The 16,808-nt window shown below is 47.2% G+C and overlaps 2 protein-coding genes across 4 annotated transcripts in view; one reads left to right on the forward strand and one right to left on the reverse strand.

The window, feature by feature from the left end:
- The window catches only part of LOC119460983 (uncharacterized), a 108,685-nt gene that overhangs the window by 84,538 nt on the left and 7,339 nt on the right, over positions 1 to 16,808 (forward strand). Inside the window, exon 1 of one of the 3 annotated variants that reach the window (XM_037722150.2) lies at positions 10,453 to 10,472. The exons of the other annotated variants lie outside the window; for them this stretch is intronic. The gene's annotated coding sequence lies outside the window, so the exon portion shown is untranslated. Of the gene's footprint in view, positions 1 to 10,452; positions 10,473 to 16,808 lie in introns of those variants that run through there. 3 annotated transcript variants of the gene reach the window in all.
- Positions 2,908 to 4,061, reverse strand: LOC119462059 (elongation of very long chain fatty acids protein AAEL008004). Its single transcript, XM_037723410.2, has one exon. It carries the CDS (start codon positions 3,733 to 3,735, stop codon positions 2,908 to 2,910), a length of 828 nt encoding a protein of 275 aa, XP_037579338.1. The 5' UTR covers positions 3,736 to 4,061.

Consider the following 16,808-nt stretch of genomic DNA (forward strand, 5'->3'; position numbering starts at 1 on the left):
TCGTGTCAGTATGAAAAGAATCACGGTAGATCCAACGCATTTATTGGAATCAACATTAATTGAAGCTTGCAACATTGATTGAAACGTTTCAATTAAATGCTATGCAGTGACAGACATGGCGCGTGCAACTTTACCTTATTTCAAGTATGCACACAAGGAACGCTGTCCCTTGTCTTGCGTTACGTGCTGATCCCAGTAACACATTATTCGTTTAATTGCTACGACAGCAGCATACTCTCACAGTGGATACCGCCATCTCCTCAAGAATAAAAAAAAAAAGTTGTCGCAGTTTCACCTGAAAGGCGAAGCATCAATTGCGATAGCAAACTTGTAAAGAGCTATACGGAGTAATGATATTAGCTTTATCAGCTGTATAAACTTGGACATGCAGCAGCATCGGCAACACGCAGAACTGTTGTCGACGCCATCGGCGTTTGCCCGCGTTCGCGTCAAAATGCGTGTGGCGTTGGTGACTGTTGCCGGAGCCTCTGATATAAATAGGCACTGCGTTCCGCAGCTAAACGTCGCCTCCCTTCCCTCCCCCTCCCCCACGGCCTCTCGCTCGTCGGAAGAAGGCGCGTTTGCTCTACATACATGGTGATTGTGAAGGAGAATACCCCCCCCCCCCCCCCCCCCGTCGAAGGCCTCCCTGCCCCCAGGACGAAGGCCTCTCCCTGCGATCTCCAGTTACCCATGTCTTGCGCTAGCTGATTCCAACTTGTGCCTGCAAATTTCCTAACTTCATCACCCCACCTAGTTTTCTGTCGTCCTCGACTTCGCTTCCCTTCTCTTGGCATCCATTCTTTAACTCTGATATTATCCATCTACGGATTACATGGCCTGCCCAGTTCCATTTTTTTCCCTCTTAGTGTCAACTAGAATATCAGCTATCCCCGTTTGTGCTCTCTGATCCACACCGTTCTCTTCCTGTATCTTAACGTTAGACCTCTAACATTTTTCATTACATCGCTCTTTGTGTGGTCCTTAACTTGTTCTCGAGCTTCTTTGTTAACCTACAAGTTTCTGCCCCATATGTTAGCACCGGTAGAATGCAATGATTGTACACTTTTCGTTTCAAAGAAAGTAGTAAGCTCCCAGTCAGGATTTGGTGAATCAGTGAGCAAGAAATTAGTTCAGTGAGTAATAAAACAGGCACAAAGGGGATGAAGTGACACACGCGGCTGTGTGCCTTGGCCCTTTGTCTTGTATCATTGCGCTGCTCCAACTTGCGATGAAACCGCACCTCTTCTATCCGTCGTACGAAATGATGTCGTCGGTTTCTTGCCAAAATAAGCGCTCGGTCACAGTGCGCTTCTGACCTTGCTCAAATGAAAGTGTCTGGCCAACTTCGTTGCACGCATGGTATATACCGGATCTTTCTTAAGACCATACAGAATTTTTAAATGTTGTCTGTGGCAGATAGGTCGTTTGTCTGTGTAGATTCAAGTCATTGTGCTGGATTACTCAAAGAGGCGGACATTTCTAACCCGAGAAATCGAAATGCATAATCGAATAATTTTAAAAATTTATTAGTTTTTTTTTAATTCGTTACTCTGCGGTACATGCTGCAATTTACGAATTGTAGCTGGTGAATACGCAAAGCGTGTCCACTTGGAATTAATTACCACGATGGCGGCAGTTTCGAGATATTCATTCCCAAAGTAAGCGACGAAATACATTGGCGTTTCTTTTACGCTTGTGCTTCAGTGCATAAAATGGCGGCCGTTTATAAAAGCAAGTGGAACAATAGTTAATTTTTACCGCAAGTTGCACGGCGCATACCTCGAAGGCCGTGCAATGCTAAGAAATCGTGTCAAGTGGATATGCCTTGCAATATAACCGGCTACAATTCGTTAAATGGCAATATCTGCTATAAATTATTAATGAGAAAGTTAAGTGCATTTTTGTTAGTTGGTCGATTATGCGTTTCGCTTTGTCATGCGGGTAACGTCCACCGCGTTACCCGGGCAATTTGTAAAACTTCTGCATGATCTAAAAAGAAGCATTCCGTATATTCCGGCCAGACGTCGTGCACCAAATCAAAGTAAATTCTTGTTTGTTTGTTGTGTGTGTGTGTGTGTGTGTGTGTGTGTGTGTGTGTGTGTGTGTGTGTGTGTGTGTGTGTGTGTGTGTGTGTGTGTGTGTGTGTGTGTGTGTGTGTGTGTGTGCGTGCGTGCGTGCGTGCGTGCGTGCGTGCGTGCGTGCGTGCGTGCGTGCGTGCGTGCGTGCGTGCGTGCGTGCGTGCGTGCGTGCGTGCGTGCGTGCGTGCGTGCGTGCGTGCGCGTTAGAGAGAGAGAGAGATCTTGACAGACATGTAACTATTTTCTAGTAGAGAGAATCAGTAGGTGAAATGTACTCACTCATATCATGCAAACATATTAGCTGAACCTACATAACAAGTACCGTTTTTTTTTTCACGCAGCTCGTATTACAGTTTCATTTAAGAGCAATTTTGCCTCCTCCACGCTGGCATTTAGCAGCCAGGAGCAGATTCTTTATAACGTAACGTTCCATTTCATTTCTCAATCTTTTTTTTTTATCATCTGTGGCGCCTAGCTTCCTTCCAGCAATAATTGCTGCGCAGCTGCGTGTGAGCCATTAACAAATGACGAAAATAATAAGAAAAATATAATGAATCGTTACGAATTACGACGTTGCAAATTACCTTGCCGACACATGCCTCCGTTTGCCTAATGAACGCTGTAGGAGCCGACGGTCGGATCTGCCTCCGCGATATTCCATGGATGAGCTTTACGCAATGCAATAGACAAACACAATAAGACGCGCTTAAGTTGTAAGACTTGCTTCCTTTATCTCGTGATGCGCGATGTGTCCGTGTTCGAAAGCTGAAAGCAACCACACGTTTCCGAAAGTTCGTATATTGAAGTCGAATTCGCAATGAGCACATCACAACTTCTTTTCTTTTCGTTTCGCCGCTTCGAGGTACGTCTTCACGTAAAAGTTGACGAACAGCCCAAGCCCCAGGAATCCCTGCGATATCGCCAACAGCGCGAGCGTCCTCGGATATCCGCAGTCGTAGAACAGCGTGATGGCCATGTGCATCATGAGGCCGACGAACTGCACGATCTGCAGCTCGGTAAGGTAGCGCTTCCACCACAGGTACTTCTGCACCGAGGGACCCAGGGCGGCGAGGAAATAGTAGGAATACATGATGACGTGGACGAACGGGTTGACGCAGAGGCCCAGCAGCGTTTGGCCGTCACTGCCGAAGCTCGTGAAGATCCACGCGTTGAGCACGACCAGGAAGTGGTGGATGACGTGAAGGTTGGTAACCTTGGAGTTTTTCTTTCGGGCGAGGAAGAAGAACGTGTCCAGGAAGTCGGCGATTCGCACCCAGGAGTACCACCAGTTCAGGTTTATTATGGCCTCCGTGCGCTCGCCAAATCTTTTCTCGTAGTCGATGCCCTGGCAGAAGAGGCTATAGCCGCCTTGCAGATACGAGTGGCGCAGGTACTGGACGCAGAAGTAGGCGTTCGCGACAGCGGTCGCCAAGTTGTAGGCCAGGATGGCTCCGCGCAGGTTGTAAGCCTCGCGGTTCTTCATCCAGCGGGGACCGCCGACCTTAGCCATGTACACGTAGCCTATGAGCACCGGAAATACGAACCGAGCGTCGCTGTGGATGTTCCACTCCTTGATCCTCGGATCGCGCAGCGACCAGACGTACTCGTACAGGTTGCGAATGTACGACAGCAGTGAAGGGGACGACACTTGCATACTGGTGTCCCTCACACGCACACACGCGCGCGTTGCAAATGCGACGACTTGTCTAGCGCAGGTAAAACGCCAAGTCCTTGGGTCACTTCGACGTCCGAATCTCGCGTGCACTTAGGAGTTTCAGCTCCGGTTTGTGTCCTCGCTTGAAACACGGACCAGGTCTGTGCACCGTCTCAGCCGGGGTTGGAGGATCGAACCGAGCGGCGTGGACGAATGATGAGGACAATTCTGCTGCCGTCGGCGAGGAACTTATGCGCGATTCAAATGAAGGGGCGAGGATGCTAATCGGATTGCGTCGCCGTCCGTCGATACTGACGTGGAGGAAGCAAAAAAGCTAGCAGGACCATGACGTCACGCAGCCTACCGTCGGAAGTAAACCTACTTTGACGCCATTGTCTCCTCTTTTCTTTCTCCATTCGGAGCGGCTCAGTGCCTCGCACGTGGTGGAGAGACCCGGCAGACTGCTATAGGCACGTTGCACGCCATGCGAAAGGCGTCGTCGACAGTAAATCTGAAGGCTCTTGTTTGTTTCATGTGGCTAAATGTGGCTCTGTGTTCTTTATGGTCTTTTTATTTATTTATTTATTTGCAACTCTGCATTCTGGGTCCCAGTCGTAGCTGAGAGTGCCGGATTCGATGTGCGCGGAGAAGGAGGAAAGTACTCTTACCGTTGTTGTTCTCAAGCAGCGTATACTATAGCTTCGGGAACATTAAACGAGGAAGGCACCGGGAACCAAATACAGGCAATGTCTCGTGCGCTGCCGCTACGAACACTATGGTTCTGAAGCGACGAATATGGCGAATATCGCACGGGCTCACGTCAAAACTGGACGGAGCAAAACGATAACCCGTGTAGTCGTTCGACATAAAGTTCTTTTCTGTCAGTTCAGTGGTCAGTTCCTGGTGATAGCTGTTGCGGCCCTTAGAGACGCAAGGATGACTTGGTATATGGTTACTGTCCTATGCCCTTTATGTACAGGGTGTCCCAGCTATTATGCATCGCGTTTTTACAAAAATGCGGGCCATTCTACGCGAAGATAACCAAGTGCATGTTGTTCACGGTCTAGTAGAGTAGCCGCCACAAATTTTTTTGTTGATGCCATTCAATGTGATAATTCATTGTAGTTAGCCAATTCTTTAATTACTGCTCTGAATTGTGTGCTGTCAATTCAGAACGTGTAGTAAATTGAGAGAAAGTTAACGACGGCGCTTCCCGCCCTCGACAGCGCTTCGCCTCGGTGTTGACAAGGAGACAGTGCCGATAACTGGTGGTTGATGCATCGTGGAAAGAGTGGCGCTCACTAACTCCTATGGAGCGTGTTTGAGGGCGCTGATTTTTTGATGCGGGCGGACGATTAGTCACGTGATATGTTCTTTTCATTTTTTGCGAGCTTTCTTTATCAGCCGAAAAAATGAACGGACAAAAGGTACCTGGCTGAAAACATTGCCTGTCTTAAGTTTCTTTCAATTTTCTACAAATTCTTCATTGTCAGCCTGCCATTCAGAGCAGTAATTAAAAAATAGATCATTGCTATTAATAAATTGAATGACATCAACAAAACATTACTGGCGGCTGCTCTACTCGACTGTGCACAATATGCGCTTGGTTATCTTCGCGTAGAATGGCCCGTCTTTTTTTTTTTTTTTTTTTTTTTTTGTGCGATGCATGATAGCTGGGACACCCTGTATAACGGACCCTTGTGCCTAACCACAAGTTATCGACGAACACCCCTTGGTTCATAGTCTTTCTTATTTATTTATTTATTTATTTATTTATTTATTTATTTATTTATTTATTTATTTATTTATTTATTTATTTATTTATTTATTTATTTATTTATTTATTTATTTATTTATTTCCTTCTTTCTCACGACGCTGGGACGGCGACACACACGTGCAGTGTTCACAGTGCTCTCATGTTCTGAACACAAAACTGCCACTGTTGGTCCCTGCGTTAAGACGTCTTGCAACGCATGCTTTATATAGATCAATACGAGATCAGGACAGGTAGGGAGCAAGAATGGCCTCCCTCTCTGACTTCATTTAAGATTGAGCACATGTCTTCCCCAAAGAGGCCAATTAAACATCAACCCTTGCATCCGTCCACCCCTTCGTTTCAGTCCTTCAGAATAATTCGTCGACGGCTTTTCACCATAGCGTTGTGCAATTATTAAAGAGCCACCATAACCACACTGGCTTGCGTGGAAGTTTACGTCACATTCACGAGCGTTTCTAAAATAAGCGCTCGAAGAGTGGTAATGACCACTCGTTTTCACCTGGGTGTGCAAAACGTACAAAAAAAAAAAAGTTGCAGGCAAAATAACCTGAATATACCGCATAACGTGTCGAATGTCGCAGTCATCGCCACGTGCTGCATCGTGCCTGATCCTACACGCAGCATCGATGAGAGAGGAGAAACAACCACGTCGGCGTAAGCTGTTGCAGTGTTCTCTTAGCCATTACGATTCCGGACATCCTCGTGTCGAGTAGCGTCGGTCGTGGTCGAGGATGTGCGACGAACGGGTTTTTACATATACAAACCAGGAAACGCATGGAGCGATCGAGCTCCTGCTGTCGTCTATACGTTGTTCTAGTTTTCATTAACGCCTACCTCTTTCCCATCTTCCAGTAATAAATGCGCTTGCATACCGTTCCGTGATTTTAATTGAAGAGAAAACCACGTTTGTGTGAAGGAGCACAGTGACACGACTAATAATCGCGCAGAGAGGAAATACGGTAATTTTTTTTTCCACTGCAGAGGCGTCTGCCTGGCAATGTTTCACACGCTTTCCCTCTGCTTAAAACACGTCCCTTAGCTCCGAACGAGACCGACGAAGGCCTCGTGCACGCCATTTGCGAAACTTCCGAGAGTGGACTCTTTCGTCTGGTCGACCACTATGCACTCCGGCGCTGGTCGCTGTGCTTTCCTTCGTTTCCCGGTCGTGTTCGATATTGGAACACGCAGCGCTGTTGCCTCACATTAGTCTTTCCAACGTTTTCTGGTGCTAAAGTTCATTAAAACAATGACGTGTGCCACCAGAATCGTCAGACATTTAAGAATTAGTTTTAGATTTATGCCGTTCATATATTTATATAAAACGCAGAAACGTTTTCAGTTTTTTCATTAAGCAGCCGTTGAACCGATTTCAATGAAAAATAATTGCATTCAAAAGGAAAGTACGCTTCAGTGACAGTTGGTTACGAATGCTTCATTTATGCACTTAAGTGGTTAACATAAATTGTCGAGAATCGCTACATTTCACTGAATGCTAGGGTTACGGAGTAGATGCCAAAGGAAAACAACAGTATTCGTGAGTGGAGAATGATTAGGAGTGATGAGCTTAGTAGAGGAAAATTAATAGTTAATTAATTAAGAGGAAAGGGGAAAATTAATAGTTGAAAGACAGAGAGCTTAACCACAATAGCTGACCGCTTGGCTACTCTGCCACGGTGGGAAGGAAAAAAGGGTAGAAAAGATGGGGAGTGAAGAAGAGACATATCAAAAGAATTTGTCCGCAGGAACACGATGAATGCGCCTGACAATGATTGCAGTCATTCATGCAGTGTTGGTGGGTTCTCTAAACACTCCAGTGCTTTTAATGTAACTCGGTTTGACGTCTGCTGAAACCAAGACACAAGAATGCTACTGTCCGTATAAAAAGACGCTCCTCAAGTTTTTCAAGTTTGGCTGTAAAGTGCCGTCTGTTTCTGCACCGAAACGAGAACACCCGCAAAGAAGGTGTGAAATCGTCTCTTTGTGCCCTCAAACTTCGCATTCGGGACTTCTGGCTATTCCGATGAGGAAGGAGTATAGGCGTTTGTGGTCGCTACTCCAAGGCACTCTACGACGCCACAGAGTTATAAGTCACGTCATTGTATACTCCGCATGGAAGGAGGAACTTTAATTATGTGGGCATTCAGGGAACGAAGGTTTGTGAAGTCCGCTGCATTCCATTGGGCCAAGGTATAAATAAGTTTGTATGCCTAAAGGATGGAGTCGACGATGTGCAAAACCTGCAAGTGGACTCCTACACTCACCTAGTTCGACACTCACCTAGTTCGACGTATCCAAGATGGCAGACCCCTGGCTAGAATCGTGATTAAAATGTCAACGTGAAAGGCTGGCGTCATCATTCCAGCCGCCCCTACGTTCGCCGCATCGTCCAAGCGGTCAAAACGCGTGTTTCAGCTTTAACAGTTCTACTTTAGCAGGAACGCGGCCGTCTTGGTAGGAGACGTGCGAAAAAGCCTTTCTATACCAAACATTTAATATGACCGGGGGAGGCAATATGCAAAAGTTTCGTAGGCCATGAACCTAACGGGCTGATGATGATGATGATGATGATGATGATGATGATGATGATGATGATATTCTATGAAATTAACGCTTCCTCAGAAAGAAGGTAGTAGGAAAAAAATATAGCATAACGAACTGACTGAACAATCGCGCGATTCATGAGCGCTTCCTGTGAAACTGACGCCAAGGTGGAGCAACGGCGCAGTCAAACATCAGAAGACAGGGGGCGTTCATTTCTCACCATTGTTTCTCGCGCCATTCAGCCCACCTGGAACGGTAATGTGCGCCACAATTCCTGTAATTTAGCGAGTAAATCAACTCGGGTAGCGGCTTTCGCATCATAAACCTAATGACCCTTCTCTTGGCCGTCGCAGTGATTTAGGATGGCCGTGAGCTGTCATTCGACAGCGCCTATACTATTGCAATGCACAGTAGGATGTCCCTAGCAAGAACAAGATAAAAGCACTACTGCATTGCTTTCTTTAAATTTGCAAGCGAAAAGAATTGTCGTGTTGAAAGTATATGTGCAGCATCCCTTTCCTTTTTGGAGCTTTTTTTTTTTTTTTAATATTAGCACGGTGCCACAGATGATGGCGGCTTAAAACTGACGCCTGCTTGAAAGCGCTGATAGAATTCCCGCCGTTTCTATGTCACAGAATCGCGGGGGCAGGGAAGGGAGGGGGGGGGGGGGGTCTAAGGGACTGTGCAGAGTTAATACGACGCGAGACATCAAGCTGCGTCATTGAGTTGGAAATGAAACGTGTTGGAACATGGGCACCTTTTACCACATGCTTAGCGTTTTGTCGTTTTTTTTTTCGTTTTTTTTTTCTCTCACCTTTCATAACGTCTTTCAATGACGCAGTAGGAACTTAGAAGGTTGAGGTGACGTATATATGGTTTGCATTGACGTCACCGTGGCCGCCATTTTAGGGCACTGGCAAGTCGAGTCACTGCGTAAACAAGAAACGTGGCCGCACGACAGTATACGACAGGCACGTGTTGCACCGAGCAATGGATCGTTAGCAGTGGTGATCCGGTGAAAAACGGTCACCGTCAAAAAGCGAAACGATGCACGCGTGATGATATGGCTGCGCTGACGTCATTGTGGACGCCATGTTTGGGTACTAGAATGGTGAGAAGCTGCGACCGTGACCTCACGTGCTAACTATCTGTACTTATATTTCACACAGCTTCATGCCCCAGCCTCCGTTTGTACTGGGAACTTCGACTCTAGCGCACTGCGTTATAGACGGCCAGTGCTTAATTAGACTGTTGGAATTGTTTTAGTTAGTTAGTTAGTTAGTTAGTTAGTTAGTTAGTTAGTTAGTTAGTTAGTTAGTTAGTTAGTTAGTTAGTTAGTTAGTTAGTTAGTTAGTTAGTTAGTTAGTTAGTTAGTTAGTTAGTTAGTTAGTTAGTTTTATTTTGTTTGGAATGATTTAGTTTGGTTTGTTTTAGCGTCCCAAAGACCAACAAAATCTTGGAGGGATGCGGTATTGCTGGGACCTAAAACTAATTTTGACCACCTCGCCTTTGTCAACGTGGAGGCGCACGCATTTCGTCCTGTTTGTTCGTGATTTGATCAAAAACAGCGCAAAGTAACAGCGCGCAAGAAAGGTACACTCAACGGCGGCGACTAATAACCAAATGTTTATTTTTTCAAGCAGCACATATTGCGTGCCGCTATGCAAGAAAAACAATAAATACTGAACAGGAGCGTGCGTGGAAGTAATATAGAACGATTTCAATCCAAAAGGAAGGATACCTCCCTCGGAAGCAGTGAAATGGAAGGGTATGCACGCGTCGCCACTTTTTTTCCATGTCGAAGGTTTCGGACATCAGTCGTGCGTGCTCATCAGGGTACTTTGACACGGTATCACGGTACCTCATACGGTACCTCATACGGTACCTCATACCGGTACCTCATACGTCACTATATGCGCAATGTGTAATAAGTGTCTCACAGCGACGTTCAACGCAATGCAGTGACAGGGTACGTGGCTATCTCTAGCTTGCTGAATGATTTTATTTGTTCGTGCATGCGGTGATTCCCGCAACGTCCCATTTGTCCGACACAGAAACGCCCGCAGGAAAGAGTAATCTGGTAGGCAACGATAGAGCGGCACTTCGGAAACTGTTGTCTATAGGCTTCTTTTTTTTTTTTTCTTATTTTCGCAACTTCTTGTAGTCTTGGTCTCCCGACTGACTTTTTGGCACATGCTACCACGCTTATTTGGGGCTGTGAGCAGCAGCCTAGCGCCTGCCCTGTTAACGACCTTCTTTAGATTGTGAGATATCTTTAGATTGTGCGATATGTTGTGCACGTACGGATTTACCGCAACATCTTGCTGCGAGCGGCTCCTCCGGCTGAGTGGCCCCCGAATTCTTGCTTTCGAAGTCAGCTACGCGGCACTCGGCGGCGCTCGTCAAAAGCTTTAAGCGGTACGTATACGCTGCACGTTTTAGCCTCTCTATACTTGGGATGTGAAGCTTGTTCCCACTTTGGGATCACTGCAGACCTGCTATAAGGACCGCTTTTATGTACGCTCTTGCGATATCCCGCTATGCTATCTTTGAGCGAACAGAGGTGTACGGAAGAATGTTCTTGCGAGACCGGGGTCGCCTATACCGCCAGTGTATATGGTCATCTGGGAAAGAGTGCTCCAAATTTAGGAACCGCAACTTATTGCCTGACGAAAGTTTAGTGGTCAACCCTAAGGCATTTCTGCGCAGGTGTTAACGTGCACCCAACCCTTGGAGTTCTCGGCTTTGAAGTTCGTGCGATTTCCTGCTCAGTGGACCAATGCTATAGTCACGGAGTCGCCGCGGTGGTAATTAAACTTTGGAATGTTTTACCATATAAATAGCGTGATATCCCTGGTACCACGGTTCTGTGGCGCTGGCATTGAGGCACCCAGTCTGATGGCTCTTCCCGCGCGTTGTTCATTGCGTTACCCTAAAAGCGCCTTCTGCTTATCATCAATAAAAGCCGAATGAAAGCGAATGTCAGTCATAATTTCTCACGGACGTGTTGAAACAAAACAAAAAAAAGAAATAAAGAAAAGCCCTTTTGTGAGAGACGTAAAGTACGGACTATACACGTAAATGACACGCTTCGTTCCGCGGCTTGGCCCGTGTTTGATCCGGTCCGAATCGCATGCCTCGACTTCAGCTCTGCGCCGCAGTGCGCGCTGTATACTGCTAGGCTTACGAAAGCGTTGCCTTTGCCGCGTGTTGGTAACGCGTTCTTTTGCGTATAGCTCCGCTACTCACGACCGCGGAACAATGGGTCATTGTGACAATGCGCTAGGTGTGAGCCGTGGCTTCAGGGGAGGCCATCGTCGTTGAGATACGCGACACGCTTCGCATTGTTCCTGCGCAAATGTCTGATTTCGGGGGCGGTGTGTGGGGGGCACTGCTTCTTCAACGAATTCGCCCTCGCCGAGCGTTTCCGTGTCTCGCCGTGCGCCCGCATTACACGCTCCGTGAAGGGCACGTCGCGAACGGCGCGCGCGTCCGCCGCAGATGAGCCGGATGAGCTGCACGCTTCTGCAGGCGAGCTGTGATGAGCGCGCTCGTGGTGAGAGCGAAACCGTTGCGTTTTTAGTCGCGCTCGTGGAACGGCGCAGACCACAGAGACGACCTTTATATCTTTGCTGCTGACACGTGTCGCTATATGTGTTGTGTCAAAGTACTATATGCTCGAAATTATGTCGCGGTGGCTCAGTGGCTAAGGGGTTGCGCTGCTGAGCACGAGCTCGCGGGATCGAATCCCGGCCGCATTTCGATGGAGGCGAAATGCAAAAACGCCCGGGTACTTGCGTTGTAGTGCACGTTAAAGAAATCCAGGTGGTCAGAATTAATCCGGAGCCCTCCACTACGGCGTGCCTCATAATCAGAACTTGTTTTGGCCCGTAAAACGCCAGAAAGATGTTTCTGAGAGCTTCGGATTGAAACGCAAGCGAGTGCATAAATTCTAAATGTTCGGCGTTATTAGCGTGACTTCGCAGTAGTTCACGCCGCCTTCCACAGCAGTAACGGCTAGATATGGCTGTAGTGTTCTGCGGCGAAGTGCGAGTTCGCGGGTTCCATTCCCAGCGACAGCTGTCACATTTTGGTGGGAGGGGAAGGCCAAAAGGTTCGTGTGCCAACATTTCAGATTGGGTAGTGGTTTCAGCGCGAAGGAACAGGAATGGTAGACATAGCAAACACTATACCGTAAAGCCTATCACAGTTCACGCATTTCTCTACAGATTTGCACACTTCCTCAAGCACTGGGTCTACCTTTCTTGTCCTTCGTGCCTTTGCGCTGAAACCACTGTGCATTCTGAACCAACGCAGGGAACTGTAGCCCGCTTGTCTTTGTTAATGTCTCGGAGATTTGACGGGACGCTCTCAACATGCAGCGGGGCCTATTTGCCATAATGTTCAGGCACGAGAAAGACATTGTTCCCTATGTACTTAACGCGGCATTGTCGGCTTTCTGTTAACTATCGATAAAGCTTCTCTCAAAAAAATGCTCGAGTGAACTCTGGTGCTGCGACCTTTCAGCTACGGTTGGAATGAAATGGTAGTACGTGGATTTTGTGGCTTCAGACGCCCTTTTGCCATTATTTATTACCTTTGCCTTTCAACATTTCTAAGCAATCGCAGTTTTCTAAGCACTATATAAATCTCCGCGCACGTGCGAAAGCATTGTAAATTGTTGCACTGATAACGCAATGTTTTGTCGGAAATGATCAACTTGCGAAGCCACGATCGAAGCCGTTTGAAGCTGCAGAAGAACGAATTTTAGGCAAATGCCTCGTACTGCCCTTCATTCACATGGTAGCTAAATCGCCATGCTTTTACATCTCCCGTAGAAAGAGTTCCCTGTAATAAGAGAAAAAAGAAAATCCGCGGTTAAATGGGTTCATTGAAGCATAATCACAGGAAACTGGCTCTGGGGTAGCGTGGGATATTCCGGATAAATTCCAGAGAAGGTTTGGGTAAGAGACAGGTATGTAACTGTTCTCTGCAGAAACTGCTCTGGAAAAGTGGCTCTCGAAGGCGAAAGGCCGGCTGACATGATGTAAGGATTCCTTTCGCTCGACTCTACTTGTCACACAGCGCTCGGCCGATCGTGGATCACACGGGAAGAACAATCGGTTGTCGGTGCCTCCTGGTTGTTTATTTATTTACAAATACTGCCATCGTGCGTATCAGGACATAGCAGAAGCAAGCACAGATTACAAGCAAATGCGGGTGGCGTAGAAAATCCCCAACCACCCCGACCGCGCAAGCCCTCCACGTGGTGCAAGGTTTTGGTGAACAAAAATTGAATTTCTCACAGTGAAATCCGTCAGGAAAATGATAAAGTACGACTTTACCATTCGGCGTCGGATTCGCCGTCGAACTGTTTACCAATCGGCGTCGGATTGTAATTTGAATGTACGAGAAAACCTAATTCTGCTACGAGGAAACTCAAACACAAACCCCTTTTCCAGCATTTCTACCAGACCTACAGCCGCGCGTTGCGATGCGAACGGGTCCCGATAACGCTATCGCGTTTTACTCGTAAAGGCCAAGCTTAAGCGTCCTCCAGTTTTATTATAAGTGTCACGAAGTGCCTTTGTTCCTAGCTGAAAGTGTGCAAAAGCACATCTTCCCACCAGAAGATTGACAGTCGCTGATGGCGATGACTCAATGTGTCCTCGGTTTGGTTGATACGACGGGGGTTGTCAAGGCTCGAATAGCACTTTAATAGCTCCGAGGTTCATCCTCCCATGACAACAGGGTGACGGCAATACTTGCACGTTAGCCGGTACACGCGCTCGGTACAACGGATAAAAATGAACTTGCCTGTCATTATTAAGAGCCTCGCTGTCCGAGAGAGCCTCGATCCCAAGCACGGCCGGAGATTTCAGCCGCAGTTTTGTTATCGCAGAGAAGTGCCGTATATGAGGCTTCACCTGCTTAATATTCATAAATTATCCCGCTTTAATTAAATCGATTGTCGGGTGAGTTGATTCCCGCATGCAGACGTACTAAAATGCAGCTAGACTTGACGCCGTGTTCGGCGCTGCTCTGTTTATGAACGCCGGCCAACCACGCCGTGCACTTTTCAGAGAGAGAGCTAATCATGTTCGGAATAATCGTTGCAGACAAAGCAGTACAGCATACAACATGATCCTCTGAATTCGGCATTTCTTTACAAAATATCGAAAATATTTTAGTTCATTTCATTAGGCGTGTTCATCGACGGGTTGTACAAATACGGCAATTATACTGCGTTTCTTTCTTTCTTTCTTTCTTTCTTTCTTTCTTTCTTTCTTTCTTTCTTTCTTTCTTTCTTTCTGTTAACGCTTTCGCCGTAGGTCTGCACTTCGGACACACATGTTGTTGTCGATGTTGTTGTCGTCGTCGGCGTAACACATGGCTCATATAATGCCACTTCTTCAAACAAACGTTTTCTCTCTCTCTCTCTCTCTCTCTCTCTCTCTCTCTCTCTCTCTCTCTCTCTCTCCACGCATGACATGCACACGAAGTGGGGAAAAGGACGGGATAAGATGTTATTAATAGTAATATTTACTAGTTGCCCACGCACTGCTATTTGCGTGTGACGAAGCATAGTGAAGTTTCTCCTTCAAAGTCGACGGCTCACTCTGTCTTGTTGAAGCAGGAACTCTTCGCTGTGACTTGCGCACACAACCGCTGCTGCTTCACCGCAACATTTTCTCTATACTGAGCAAGATTGCCCGATGAACACAAGACTGCGCATCAGCGAGTTCCTTATTCTCCCCTTTTGGTATAGTGCTCAACAATTTCTGCGTGCCCACGTGGTCGTCCATACCCCTTGTGCGTCCGTATTCATCACGAACCTGGGAGCGTGTTCACAAAACTCCTCTTACGTAACCGCGGTCCGAGAGCGGTGTCCGTCGCCGCCGGCCATTGTATTCTTATCTCGGCTGTCGCTAACATCGGGGGTGGGCGCCCGAACGAAGGAAGTGCTCTTACATAAGAGAGGCATTGCGAGTGCTGAAGTAATGTTTCAGATTTAGTGCAACCAGCATGTCGGATCAAAACAAGTTCACACGGATTGCTCGTGCACCGAAGACAGTTCAGCGTGTGCTTTTGTCACTTATTAACCCTATTAACCCTCTAATGACCAAATACAGTTCCAGATCAAGGAAAAAAATAAGACGATTTGTTCACCTTTATTTCTGGCAATGCAGAGTACATTTGTTAAAAAACAGAACGTTATATTTGAGTAAAATTGAAATAATAATAATTAGTTAATTAGTAATTCGTTTTCTAAGCTATCCACAAGTAAAAAATCACTCGCAGCGTATCAAATACGCTACTGTAGGCTATGGGTTAAATGTTTTCCGTGCTTAAAATCGGTAGTTTGAGGTATAAGACTTAGCGTACGTAGCATAAAGGATACCTTGGGCATTGCAGGGTTAAAGGACGTAATCCCAACCGAAAGAACAGATCGCGAACACAGCGTTTTCCTTGTCATAGAATAGCGAAACTAGAGCTAATCCCTGCAAATGGTTCAGCACGTTTTTTGGGACCGTTCAACCCAGCATCGATGTAAACAAATTTTAAAGTGTTAACCAGGTTGCCACCATGTCCGAGGTCGCGTCAAACAGGGGGCGTGTAATAGGGGTTGGAAAGAAAGAAAAGAGAGAGAGAGAGAGAGAGAAAGGAAGGGCGTTCCAATCACAGGCTTTCACACAGGCCGGTCGATCTCAAGAAGCGCAGTAGCGCTTGCACGACCTTCTGATGAGATGTTAAGTCGCGTCGATGTTGCAAAATTCTTTCTTTTGACAGAAGCTGATCGTCCAACTGTTTTAGCACGACGGAAAGCGATTGTCTCTGCGCACTGTACTGCAGGCATTGGCACAGAACATGACGGATTGTTCCTTCTTCGCCGCAATGGCCACAGTAGCCACAGACTGCGGTGTCGGCCATCTTTATGCGGAACGCGTGGGTATTGGTAAATGCAACGCCCAACCATAGCGTACACAAAATGGTCGCGTCTCTTCGGGGAAGTCTTGGTGGACGTCGAAGGCATCTAGGGTGTATAATCGGGCATGCAAGAAATGTGGTTCAAGGACAGAAATACGACAAAGAAAGATGTACACCGACCAAATCAAACTTTAAAAGCAGGACGTTTCGGCTTTACACTCCATCCGAAGCGTGTTGCTTTTAAAGCTTTATTTGGTCGGCGTACGTCTTTCTTTGTCATGTTTCATACCAACCAGACGGCCTTCGGTCGAACTCTCCATTACAAAGACAGAAATATACGTCAGCTATCAAGGCGAGCAATATTTGTCGAATCTGTACGCCGCTCGCCGCTCGTGTTGAACTGAAAATAGACGCCGGCGTATCGCAGAAGGGCCGGTCGTGCAGTTGCGGTCGTAAGTCTGCAAAGCTGCGATAAGATTGCGCAACGCCACAGCGCACCCTGCCTAGTCCCACGGTGACGACAGTAACCTCGGGCACGCTTTCCGTGCCGGCCAGCCAAGAAAAAAAGAGTGCGTCAACCTCAAGAAGTCAAACTTCGTTCGCCTTGTGCAAATGTCGTGCAGCGGTGCCTCCCGCTCGCTCGGGGGTCAACGCGGTTCAGGACGCTCGATGGTCGGGGCCGGGCGCCAGTGTGACGCAAGACGCGTGACAGCGGTGTGTTAAGGCGATGGAACGGCGACGAGCGGAGTATTCCCAGGGCCTTTGTGGTGGTTCGATCTCGTTAAAACTCGAGGCACGTTCTGTATCATGGAATCAATAAAGTGA

The sequence above is a fragment of the Dermacentor silvarum genome, chromosome 8 (genome assembly GCF_013339745.2).
Source record: "Dermacentor silvarum isolate Dsil-2018 chromosome 8, BIME_Dsil_1.4, whole genome shotgun sequence".
NCBI lineage: Eukaryota > Metazoa > Arthropoda > Arachnida > Ixodida > Ixodidae > Dermacentor > Dermacentor silvarum.